The following is a 14024-nucleotide window of genomic DNA, read 5'->3' as shown; positions in this document are numbered from 1 at the left end:
ATATTATTGATTTATCCTTTCAATTTTTTTATTTCAAGTTTAATTCTTGGTTGGGGGTTTTTAATTTGGTCTTTTTCTAGCTTTTTAAGTTGCAGGCCCAATTCGTTAATTTTCTCTTTCTCTATTTTCTTCAAATAAGCCTCTAAAGATATACAATTTCCCCTTATTACTGCATTAGCTGCATCCCACAGGTTTTGGTATGATGTCTCATCATTGTCATTATCTTGGGTGAAATTATTAATTGTTTCTATAATTTGCTGTTTCACCCAGTCATTCTTTAAGATGAGATTGTTCATTTTCCAATTACTTTTTGGTCTATTTACCCCAACTTTTTACTGAATGTAGCTTTTATTGCATTGTGTTCTGAGAAGAAGGCATTTATTATTTCTGCCTTCCTACATTTAATTTTTAGATCTTTATGTCCTAATATATGGTCTATTTTTGTATAGGATCCATGAACTGCTGAGAAGAAAGTATATTCCTTTCTATTGCCATTCAGTTTTCTCCAAAGGTCTATCATACCTAGTTTTTCTAATGTTCTATTTACTTTTTTAATTTCTTTCTTATTTGTTTTGTGGTTTGATTTGTCTAAATCTGAGAGTGTAAGGTTGAGATCTCCCACTATTATGGTTTTACTGTCTATTTCTTCTTGCAATTCTCCTAACTTTTCCTTTAGAAAGTTAGATGCTATACCACTTGGTGCATATATGTTTAGTATTGATATGGCTTCATTATTTATGCTACCTTTCAGCAGGATATAGTTTCCTTCCTTATCTCTTTTAATTAGATCAACTTCTGCTTTTGCTTGATCTGAGATAAGGATAGCTGCCCCTGCTTTTTTGGCTTTACCTGAAGCATAATAGCCTCTGTTCCAACCTTTTACCTTTATTCTGTATGTATCTCCCTGATTTAAGTGTGTTTCCTGCAGACAACATATTGTAGGGTTCTGATTTTTGATTCAATCTGCTATCTGTCTCCGTTTGATGGGAGCATTCATCCCATTCATATTTACAGTTAAAATTACTAAATCTGTATTTCCTGCCATCATATTATCCCCAGATTATGCTTTTTCCCTTGACCCCCCTGATCCCCCTCCCCGATATTTAATTTACAGTCCCCCCTTGTGATGCGCAGCCCTCCTTTTTTTTTTTAGTATCCCTCCCCCCTCCCTCCAAGTCCCTTCACTTATTCTCCTTTTCCTTTTCCCTTTTCCTCTCCCCCCTTTTAATGAGGTGAGAGAAAATTCTCTGAAAAACAAATATGTCAATTATTTACTCTTTGAGCCTCTTCTGATGAGAGTAAGATTCACACAATGATTCTCCCCCTCACTAAATTCCTTCAGATATAGTGTATTTTATATGCCTCTTCCTGGGATGTAGTTTCCCTCTTTTTATCATTCCTTCCCCTTTTTCTGAACAGCAGCGGCCTCCTTGCTCCTGTTTCTATCCCTGCTCTGGGCTGGTCTACTCCCACCACCTCAGGCCAAACCTTTTCTAGCAATATTCCAGATTCTCTTCCATTGGTAAGTTGTACTTCCAATCTTCCTGGGTTTTACCAGTCAAGCCATGTTTTTGAGGCTGAATTCAATATTTGGTAGTGAAGGAACGAAAGAGCCTAAAAAATCCAATGTGGCTTCTCCACCATCTTGGCTCTGCCCCCCTTTTCATTTTTAAGACTAACAATTTGATTTTCCTTATTTCTTTTTTTAATCAGATTTACTAAGGGTTTCTCTATTTTGTTTTTGTTTTTGTTTTGTTTTTTTTCATAGAACTAACTCATAGTTTTATTAATTAATTCAATATATATATATATAACTTTCAATTTTATTAATCTCTCCTATTATTTTTAGAATTTTTAGAATTTTAAGTTAATGTTTGAGTGGGGGGGTTAATTTGTTCTTTTTCTAGCATTTTTAGTTTCAAGCCCAATTCATTGACCTTCTTTTTATTTTATACAAGTAAGCCTCTAGAGATATGAAATTTCCCCTTATTAGCACTTTGGCTACATCCCACACATTTTGGTATGTTGTCTCAATGTCATTCTCTTGGATAAAATCATTAATTATGTATATGATTTGTTGTTTCACCCATTCATTCTTTAGGATAAGATTATGTAGTTTCCAATTAGTTTTCAGTCTATTTACTCCTAGCTTTTTGTTGAATTATTTTTTATTGCATCATGATCTGAAAAAAAAATGCATTTACTATTTCTGCCTTTCTGCATTTGATTTTGAGATCTTTATGTTCTAATATATGGTCAATTTTTGTATAGGTTCCATGAACTATTGGGGATAAAGTATACTCCTTTCTGTCTCCATTCAGTTTTCTCCAAAGATCTATCTTTAACATACCTAACTTTTCCAATATTCTATTTATCTCTTTAACTTCTTTCTTACTTGTTTTGTGGTTTTGTTTTTCTAGTTCTGAGAGTGCAAGGTTGAAATCTCCCACTATTATAGTTTTGCTGTCTATTTCTTGTTCTTTTAGGAAGTTAGATGATATGCCACGTGGTGCATATATGTTTAGTATTGATATTGCTTCATTGTCTATGCTACCCTGTAGCAGGATATAGTTTCCTTCCTTATCTCTTTTAATTAGATCAATTTTTGCTTTTCCTTGATCTGAGATAAGCATGGTTACCCCTGCTTTTTTGACTTCACCTGAAGCATAAGAGATTCTGCTCCAGCCTTTTACCTTTACTCTGTATGTATCTTCCTGCTTTACATGTGTTTGCTGTAATCAACATATTGTAGGGTGATAGCTTTTGATCCAGTCTGCTATCTGCCTCTGCTTTATGGGAGAGTTCATCCCATTCACATCTATGGTTGAAATTACTAATTCTGTATTTCCTTCCATTTTATTATCCCCCGATTATGCTTTTCTTTTTCTTACCCCCCTTACTTCCCTCCCAAGTATTAAACTTATGGGTTCCACTTGCCTAATAAAGCCCTCCCTCTTTAGAATCCCTCCCTTTTGAATCCCTTCCTTTTTCTTATAACTTTTCTTTATTACTCTTTTCCTTTTCCCTCTTTTCTTCCATTTTTAAGGAGCTGAAATAAGTTTCTCTGTAAACCAAATATATCAATTATTTTCTATTTGAGCTAAATCTGATGAGAGTAAGATTCACACCATGTTCCTTCCCCTCCTGAAATTCCCTCATATATGATAGGTTTCCTTTGCCTTTTTGTGGGATATAATTTCCCTCTTTATATATATACATATATATATATATATATATATATATATATATATATATATATATATATATATATATATCAGTAAAATCAAATTAAAATGCATTCTTTATGCATATCCATAACAGAATTATAGTTCTCAAGAGTTCTTTTTACCTTTTTCTCCTTTTGAGTCCTATAATTGGAGGTCATTTTTTTTTTAATAGAAAAAGATGGAATTCACCTGTTTCATTAAATGTACATCTTCTTCCCTGGAATAAAACCCTTAGCTTAGCTGGGTAGTTTATTCTTGGCTGCATTCCAAGTTCTTTTGCCTTTCAGAAAATCAGATTCCAGACCCTTCAATCCTTTAATGTTGAAGTAGTTAGATCCTGGGTGAATCTTATTGTGGCTCCTCGATATTTAATTGTTTTTTTTTTTTTTTTTTTTTTCTGTCTGCTTGTAATATTTTTCCTTAGTCTGATAGTTCTGAAATTTAGCCAGAATATTCCTTGGAGTTTTTGTTTTAAGGCCTCTTTCAGGAGGAATTCTTTCAATACCTATTTTACCTTCTGATTCTATTACCTCTTAGATGATTTCCTATAAAATAGTGTTTAGACTCTTTTTTTCATCATAATTTCAGGAAGTCCAATGATCCTTAGATTGTCTCTCCTAGATCTATTTTCCAGGTCTGTTGTTTTTTCCAAGTAAATATTTAACTTTTTTTTCCTACTTTTTCATTGTTTTGGTTTTTCTTGACTGATTCTTGATGTCTCAATGATTCATTCATTTCTATTTGTTCAGTTCTGATTTTTAATGAGTTATTTTCTTCATTATTATTATATTTTTACTTCTTTTTGTATATGTCAAATTGAGTTTTTGAATGAGTTGTTTTGCTCTATGGAATTTTTCCCCATTTCACTATTTTTTTTTTTTTATTGATTTATTTTCTTTTTCAAATAACAAATCCTACTTTCCTGGGAGTTCTTTATCTTTTCCAATTCACATTTTCAGGAAGTTGCTACCCTCTTGCAAAACTTATCTTTTCTTTCCCCATTTTTCTTCTAGCTCTCTTTTAAGATCTTTTATAATTTCTTTAATTTCTTCTATGAGAGCCTTGTGTGATAGGTACCAAGTTACATCTCCCTTTGGGGCTTTGTTTGGAGAATGTCTGCTATTAGTCTCCTCGGAGTTGAAAACCTGTTCTCTTTCTGTATAGAAGCCATGGATGGTTAGCTTATGCTTGGCCTTTTTACACATTTTTTAAAAAGCCATTGGGGTCTGCCTTCAGGGCAAGGATGTTACCAGCTTCCTCTGCAGAACAGGGATAGTTTTATGGACAGTTCTTGTCATGCAAATGGGCTGCTAAGAGTGGCCAACCTGTGGAAATACTTTGGGAAGGGCTGCACACTGGAAGTGTCACTGCCCTGGGAAGCATGGCTGAGGTGTAGAACTACTACTGCCTTGGGAAGAGCCCTATTCTGTGTATCAGAGTGCCTTGAGACTAGTGGCTGAGAAGGAAAGTGTCACTGCCTCAGGTAGAAACTCACTGTAGGATCAGCTGCTACCCTGGGAAGAGCCTGGCAGAAGAAGTATTTCTGCTTTGGGAAGTACAGCTGCATTGTGGAAGTTCTATTGCCCCAGGCATAGTCCTACTGCCATGCAGATTTGTGCCTTCCCTGGGCAGAGCCCTGCCCCTAATGATCAGAAGTGTGACTGCCTTGGGCAAAAGCCCAGTGCTTTAGAATGAGGCTGCATAGCTGTGCTGTAGTATGTGCTGAGTCACTTCCAGTGCTGTTTGAGTGTAGCCAGATCCTGTTAGATTCTGGCATTTTTTGGAATACACTCTATCTTTGGCTTTAATTTCTCTGCTAGTCTACTCCTTTGCAACTAAGGTAAAGTAGCCAACTTTTGATAGAGTGCTCCCTGCAAATTTTCCACCCATGGAGATTGCCCAGTGCAGGTCCACTTGGTGTGCTAGCCTCTGTTTCTGCTTCCCTGTTTGCTGTGGCCTGCTCCCTCCAATCAGAACAAACATTTTCTGGTGATCTTCCAGATTATCTTTGGCTGGTAATCTGTTGTACTGCCAATACTCGTGGATTTCACCAGTCAAGCACTATTTCTGAGACTAAATTTGGTAATTAGTTGTGAGGATAGAAGGGAAGCTTAGAATGATGGTTGTGTCTTCTCTGCCATCTTGGCTATTCCCCTCCCCCAATCCCATTTACCTTCATCTTGAAGAACATTTTAATATATTCAGTTATAATGAAAATATATATGTGTGTGTGTGCGTGCACGCGCGTGTGCGTGTCTCTGTGTGTGTGTATTTGTGTGTGTTTACATACACACAAAAAACAACACCTCAGAGACACAGATATGTATATGCATAAAAGAGAATTCAGGAGCAGAAGAAGTGGAAAAACCCATAAGTCCAAAGATTTAAAATGGAATATCAAGGGTTAGGAATTGTTGGAGATATCAGATGACAGAATTGGATGGTATATTAGTTATGTAATGGAAGACTTAGAAAGGGCAGGCACTTAGGACTTAATTTTAAAGCCAGTGCTCTGTCCCAGAGCCCTTTCATTTGACCAGTCTCATTTTTGTTGTTCTTCCTATTTTCATTCAAGTCTTCTAATCAGGGTAAACAAATATAAGAAACATCTCCTGGATCCAATATGCTGCATTCAGACTGGGCAAATAACTTACTAAAGTTATGCAGTAAAAAAGTAATAGAAGAGGGATTCAAACTCATAGGTTATGATTGATAAACCAGGATTCCTTGTGATTATATTCTGTGCCTCAATTCATCATGAGATTACTGGTGTACCTTACCAAGATCTGAGCAATGAGTGCTACATAGTTAAACACCAAAATCTTTCTTTCATTGGTAGATGTAGTGTTCTCTCTAAAATGTAATGCTTTCTGTTGAGGTTTCCTTGAGGTCTCTGAGAGCAGCCAGCTCAGTAATCACCACAAGTGCATCCAGTTGTTAAAGTCCAAATCCTTTATTTTCTCTTTCAAAGTCCTATCTCCTTTATTTGGGGCTCAGATAGTTTTCTAGAGGCCTTTTGGAGTCTTGGTTTCAGTGGAGAGGAGAAGGAGGAGAGTATGTGACTAAGATGGTGTGAGATGGGATGAATCTGAGTCCAAGGGTTTGTACTCCAGTGTTCTGTCTGCTTGTCTCTGAATCTCTGAATCTCCCTGGCTGAGGCTTCCAACTTATATGCTACACAGTGAGTACAAAACAATCATTATATCACTAGGAAACCATTATTTGTTGTAGGAGTAAATCAATGCTAAACTAGACTTAACCTTTTTCTCTTCCATTCCACTTAGTACTTTGCTTCAAGTTCTGGCCTATAATATCTCCTTGTAGGGCCAGATCAATCATACTGAACCATGCTAAATTAGCTAACTATTGTTTCTATCAATTCCACTGACTTAGTACTTATAAGAATCCTTTGTTTCAATTCAGAGTTCTGGCCCAGATAGATGCAAAGAAAAATATTATATATGTTCTAAGACACAAGTTGCTGGTTAATTTTCAAATAATTGAGAGGAAACATTGGTTGATATCAATTTTATAAGAATAATAAATATGGTCAAAACATCCTACATTTTCTACCTTGTTTTTCACAAAAAAAGTAGATGCAAAGAATTCAAAATATCATTCCAAAAATGGAAAACTAATTAAGAGAATAGTGACTTTTCAATTATTAGATACTACTAAGCTTGCCTTATATCCCCTTGGCTCCAATTCCCAGATATTTCCACTATGTAACACTGTCTTATTAAGAAAATGCTTAGAAAACCGGACTTTAAACAAGAGGACCATTGGCATTAAATGTGGTAAGTACCATGGGAAAACATTCCCCAGACAAAATAGAATGACTTCTACTTAAAAGAATGGTGACTTAATCTTAAGTTATTTCTATGAGTCAAGTTCCCTTTTAAAAATTAGATGGGAAGTATTAGTATAAGCTAATGCTTAAGGGAGTAAAAGAATAGATTAATTGACAAGACATGAGATCCCTGTGTTCAAACCTCCCTTTGACACTTAATCAAGTTATTCAGATAGTTTGTACATAGTCTCCTTAAAGATCAAGTGGTATCTTTATTAGAGAACTGGTATGAGGATAAGTTGATAACATGTAAAAAAATCGCACAAAGATACAGTACTTTCTTTATGATAATTACACTTTCTCATATTATTTCCAACATGTGAATTAAAGGAAGCAATTGAATATGCTTCAATCTCATCTAATAAAGGTAAGTGTGAACCATTTGGCTTGCTGACCTCCAAATTCTCAAATTATGAAGAAATTTATAGACCTATTTATCTAGAAGCTTCCTGAAAGCTTTTAAATACTCAACAATATTTAGGGTTCACATATTCATGGAAGAAATGCATAAAAAGTGAACTTTCTTTCCATCCCCAAATTAAGCTCTGACCTATGTACCTAGAGAGAAAATTGTTAGGATTCTTACAAGGAAGGTAAGTACCTTGTAAGAATACTAACAAAAATAAAACAAAAATAAAATAAAACCTGAACTCCAAGGCTATCTAAATAATATCAAACTACCTTTTTTTTCCTGCAGTTTCTTTTTTTGTTTTTTCTTCTTTATTAATACTTCCTCTTTTTCTTTTATTTGCTACTACATCACAGTTATTACTCCTACATATTCCTGATAAAAATGCAAACAGAAGATGTATTAATATATGTGCTATTTAACATTAAACCTATATTTAAAAACATTTAAATTTGTTTTTAATGTTTTATTTTTACTTTAAAAGAATATTCTAATTTTTCATTTCATGTAAAACACTATATGACGATCTTTTTTTTTTTAATTTTGTGTTCAAATATAAACAATCTAATATAGGATATATACAAGCAATTGATGACTTTTTCAAATCTCCATAATCTTAGTTCTCCTGACCTACAATGCCAAGAAGGAGGAAATATGTTTCACCTCTTTTTTTTTTTTTGAGCAAATTTGTTATTGAAATTAATCTGAACTCACTTATGCCTCAGTTTTACTTTCTTTTGTAGTATTGTAGTTATTGTGGCTGCTGTTATATTTCTTTTCCATGGCATCATTTAATTTTTTTTTTTATCACTACTTCTTTAATTCTTTACATTCATCTTCATTCTTACACAAAATTTCATTATATCTATTTGACAAAACATGTTCACTCATCGATGGATTAAAATCTACACTCTTTAATCAGAGTCTTTTTTATATTCTTTCATACAGAAAAATAGTATCTTCTCCTTGCAGGTTCTTTCTGTCACTAGTTTCCTTAATGCCACATCAATTAAATTGCTAAATCAATTATTGTGATAAGTAATTTACTATATAATTGATAATGCCAAAGGGTTTCTCTAACTATTTGCATGACAATATTATGACAATGTTTTTATATTTTCTAAGAAGTTCAAAAGTGATTACATTTTACCTTATCTAATTCATGATTTGTGAAAAAGTATTTCATTTTTAAAAATTTTTCTTATTAGTAACATTTTTATACATTAGTGATTACTTACTATTCTTACTTTATATATATATATATATATAAATCTGCTAATATTTGAGTTCCTATCTATAAAAGAATAAGAGATCTAAGATTTATCTCTTCATCACAATTTCAAATTTCATTTAAATATTAACATTTTTCAGAATTATTTGAAAATTAGTGTTTCTTAATTGTCACTGCATTAAAATTTTTGCATGAGAAATGTTTCATTTCATACAGTAAAAATGTCTTTTGTTTGTATTTTCTTTTAGCCCTTATTTTGTTACTGAAGTTGTTTCTTATTGGGCAAAGAATATTGGTATAGAATACAGGAGGATCTGGGATGATCTCCTTCTCCTGATATTTGATATTTCTGTGAAGTTTTTTAAGTTACTTAAACTCTCTGACATTGGATTACCACGCTTGTAAAAAGTAGGTCTTAATTGTCCACACCTCAGTGTCTTTTCTTCATTGAATGTGAAATAATATGTAATATACTTGGCAAAACATCAATTATTAAAAATATTAGCTACATACTGAGTTTTCTAGTTATGAATTTACAATAGACTTTCTTAGTTTATTCACCATTAAATTTAGTGTAATCATATGTGTTATTATATACCCACATAATCAATTGTAATTTTGGAGCTAAACCTGAAAATTCTGGCAAACTAAAAGCTTAATGGAGGACCATAAAATATCTTAAGGACAAGGAAGATTTTATTTCCTTGTTATTGGTTGTAATTTTAAATCCTAATCCTAGGAAGAAAATTGGTTACTTCAGTGACTGCATTTTTTTTTTTTTTGCAAGAGTTCAGAACACTAATTACTCTACTGTCTGACACTGAAACATGTATGTCTCCTCTTGCCATAGAAATATTGTGATGAATGACTTGTGTATTTTCTTCATACCAAACTCATGTTTTGTTTTATATAGCTGCAATTTGTTGTGAGATGCTGTGATGTGATTGTGTGTGTGTGTGTGTATAAATTGCATCAATGTAAAAAAAAAAAATAGAATAGACCAAAAAAAAAAAAAAAATGCCACTCTTGCTATTCTTCTGAAGAAGAGATGTGCTTTAGTGAAGAGAATTGAAAAGTAAAGTATATGCTCAAGAGGAATGCTTAGTGTTTTGATGTATTTAAGGGAGGTCACTATTATTGTGACCCAAATCTTTATGCTAAGCTTTGGTCTTTATTTGTATGTTTATTTCTTTTGTTTGTTTTGTTTTTGCCTTTTCCATGAAGTCACATAGCTAGAATGGAGTAGCTTTTCCCTATGTATAGATTAATGAGAATTTGGTCCAAATTGTAATTGTAACATATGTTCCTTTAACTTTGATGAATTAACCTGTATTTCTCTGTAAGTGGGAAGACAGAGAATTGGCACCAGCTAATCACTTAAAGATATTGTGCAAACATTTTCTTTAAGTAGTTGTGACTTACCAATCAAATAGCCTAACGGATGAAGATAGGAAACAGTAATGTAAAACTAACTTTTGTTTCATATTTTCTAATATTCAGAGATAGGGATTGAAAATGAGTGATATTAAATGGTGAAATGATCCTGAATGTTGTCTGGTCACAGAATTGTAAACATTGATCTGAAAAAGATCTCAGAACTACTCTAATCCTTTCATAATATAGCTGAGGAAGACAAGGCACAATAAAATTAAATTGCTTGTTCAAGACAGCAATAGGCAGTAAAAGGAAGACTTTAATATGAATTTTATGAGTAGATTGAATGTGTTGCCAAGTTACCACAATGGAAGAACCAAGATGGTTAGAGATGTACCATGTTTAGGTTTGAGAATAGAGCTTTACTAAATTTAAAGGAGTTATAACACTTTTGCTTCTTTTTTTGTCATGATGCTATAAAAAAAATCAATCTTCTGTACCTATAGGTGCTTTCAAAAACCTAAAGCTACTACTCCATGATTTGACTTATTTCTTATATGGAATATATTTACCAGATTCTTATCTTAGCTCTAGCTAAAATTCAACATGTAATTCAATATAATGTGTATACATTTCTCTGTGTATCTGTATATATGTATCTATAAATATATGTATATATACATATTTGTTCACAGATGAACATGTATATACACACATATATCTGTATCTCTGTATGTACACAAGTATATATAAATATAAGTATATGCATACATTTACAATAATACACAAATATATTTTTGCATACAACTCAATGTTTAATTCTCAGTTTAATATATATTGCACTGGGAATGAATAGACCAAAAGTTCAAACTAAAATTTGAAATGAGAAAAAACTTACTTTAAAATTATGCATCTGTTACCATAGATGATAGAATTTCTAAAGATGCTATTTTACACATTATTCAATAAAAGAAATATTTAGGAGTACTAAGTATATGTGGACACTTAACATAATAGTGATCCACATTTTAAATACACATTTGTTCATGTATTATCTTCAAGGTACATTGAGATATCTAAGAAAAGACCTTTGTTGTCCAAAAAACTTTATTTTTAAAAAAATATTAATGTTTTATGATGATATTCTATTTTTCCAAAAACATGCACAGATTGTTTTCATCATTCATCTTCTCAATATTTATTCCAGATTTTTCTCCCAATTTTCCTTCCTTCCTTCCTTTCTTTTCCTTTTTTTTTTTTAATTAAACTTTTTTTTTTTTTTTTTTTAAATACCGAGCATATTCATGGGTAATTTTTCCATCATTGACTCTTGCACAATCTTTTGTTACAAATTTTCCCCTTCTTCCCCCTAACCCCTCCCCTATCTGGCAGGTAGTCCAATACAAATAAATGTTAGATCCCATATGGGTATACATATTTATACAGTTATCTGGTTGCACAAGAAAAATAAGTCCAAGAAAGAAGAAAAAGAAAAACTGAGAAAAAAAAATGCAAGCAAATAACAGAGAGAGTAAGAATGCTATGTTGTGTTCCTCCCTCTGTTCCCATGGTACTCTCTCAGGGTATAGATGATTCTCTTTATCACTGCACAAGTAGAACTGGTTTGAATCATCTCAATGTTGAAGAGAGCCATGTTCGTCAGAATCGATAATCATATAATCTTATTGTTGCCATGTATAATGATCTGGTTCTATTGATTTCACTTTGTATCAGTTCCCATAAGTCTCTCCAGGCCTCTCTGAAATCATCCTGCTGGTCATTTCTTTCAAAACAATAGTATTCCATAGCATTTCTATACCACAACTCATTCAGTTATTCTCCAATTGAGGGACATCTACTCAGTTTCCAGTTTCTAGCCACTACAAAAAGGGCTGCCCTAAACATTTTTGTACATGTGGGTCCTTTTCCCTCTTTTAAGATCTCTTTGAGATATAATCCAACTAGAAACACTGCTGGATCAAAGGGTAGACAGAGTTTGATAGGTTTTTGAGCATAGTTCCAAAATGATTGGATCCACTCAAGTTCCACCAGCAATGCATCAGTGTCCCAGTATCTAAATTCCATATTTTCACTTTATATTCTAGAAAGATAGTATTATAACATTAATATACTCCATCACACATAGTTCATACTTAACTTAAATTCATTTGTTGACTTTGACCTTCTAAGAGAGAATATGGCATGTTCATTCATACTTAGGAGTGATCTTTATAGGATAGAACATTAAATAATACAATTCCTAGGAAAATCCCATACAAATTGTAAAGGCTAAGAGTGATCTAAGAGGTCATTTAAACAATACTCTCTGTCCATCTCCCTTTCTATATTTCTAACTTTGTAACTGAGGCCTAGAGAAAAAAGTTATTTGCTCATTCTGAATTCAATATTTTCACAGCCAGAAGAAAGTGACAAAATGGAAAGAAGCAATGTGACATTTGTGGTGGAATTCATTCTTCTGGGATTTTCTGAGCTTCCCAAACTCCAAAATCTACTATTTGGAATTTTTTTAATCATCTATATAAATATACTCATAGGAAATGGTCTGCTCATTGTAATAATTAAGATGAATCCTACTCTTCAAACCCCTATGTACTTTTTCCTTGGAAATTTTTCCTTCTTGGAAATCTGTTATAGTTCAGTCACTCTGCCTAGACTGCTAAGAGATATTTGGACTCAGAAGGGAAACATCCTATTCCTGTCCTGTGCTACACAATCTTGCTTCCTTTATATTCTAGGAGCTGCAGAGTGTTTATTCCTGGCTGTGATGGCTTATGACAGATATGTAGCCATCTGTAAGCCTCTTTACTATCCTCTCATCATGAATCACAAGATATGTGTCCAACTGGTGATTGCCTCCTGGATCACTGGGATACCAGCTCAGATAGGTGTCACATATTATATTTTCTCTCTGAACTTTTGTGGTCCTAACAAACTCAATCATATTTTCTGTGACTCCTCAACAGTGCTGGAGGTCGCCTGTGGGGACACATATAAGAAAGAGGTCTCTTTACTTGTTAACACTTTCATTTTTGTCATGATTCCCTTTCTGCTGATACTCATATCCTATTTCACAATCATAGCTACTATTCTGAAGTTACCATCGACTTCAGGGAAATCCAAAGCCTTTTCTACTTGTTCTTCTCATCTTATGGTTGTATGTTTATTCTATGGGTCTGGTACTATTACTTATTTTCGATCCAAATCCAGTCATTCAGGTAAATCAAGCAAGGTCTTGGCTCTTTTCTATACTATAGTGACTCCAGTATTAAACCCTATTATATATAGCCTGAGGAATAAGGATGTAATTGCTGCAATGAGAAAACTCCTTCCAAAATGATGTGATTCACTAATTAAATGGTCAAATCTAAAAATAAAATAGTTTTTCTTTCCATTTGTCACACTGGAGGTAAGAAATAGATTTCTTCTTTTCATAGTAATTTATGATATATTTAAAACAAAGTAGAAGAGATTATATTTAAAGATATTCAATGCCTCTTTGATGTCTAGTTTATTTCACTAGTCCTTGTGACTACTTTGTATGGAAACATGAAGTGTAACTTGAGTATATGTTGTCCTATTATCCTAAAGAACTCAAACTTACTTCTTTTACTCAAAATGTACTTGTTTAGCTATTGGCCATTTTAACTCTGTATGCATGTCTGCAGTAGCAACATTACTTGAATTGCTCAATTGAATTACAGCTCAAGTGACTTTTTAAGGATCTACTATTATGTGAAGAATTGTGCCAAGTGCTAGGGAGAGCCCTCACTGATGACAGCATCAGGGACATTAAAATCTAATGAAGGAAGAAAACATGAAAAGAATCTGAAGTTTGGCTGAAAAAGTGAGGTGGACACCAAGGTCTCCCTAGTGATAGTAGCTTGATGTTCCATGCCATGAAATTAAAAAGTG

General features: G+C 33.1%; 1 protein-coding gene across 1 annotated transcript; it reads left to right on the top strand.

Moving 5' to 3' along the window:
* The first annotated feature begins 12483 nt into the window (after positions 1 to 12483).
* LOC141547142 (olfactory receptor 10AG1-like) lies at positions 12484 to 13449 on the top strand. The gene has a single exon (XM_074275544.1). It carries the CDS (start codon positions 12526 to 12528, stop codon positions 13447 to 13449), a length of 924 nt encoding a protein of 307 aa, XP_074131645.1. The 5' UTR covers positions 12484 to 12525.
* The last annotated feature ends 575 nt before the right edge of the window (positions 13450 to 14024 follow it).

This window comes from Sminthopsis crassicaudata, chromosome 6 (genome assembly GCF_048593235.1).
Source record: "Sminthopsis crassicaudata isolate SCR6 chromosome 6, ASM4859323v1, whole genome shotgun sequence".
Lineage (NCBI taxonomy): Eukaryota > Metazoa > Chordata > Mammalia > Dasyuromorphia > Dasyuridae > Sminthopsis > Sminthopsis crassicaudata.
The sequence above is the reverse complement of the archived record's forward strand: the minus strand, read 5'-3'. Positions and strand labels throughout refer to the sequence as shown.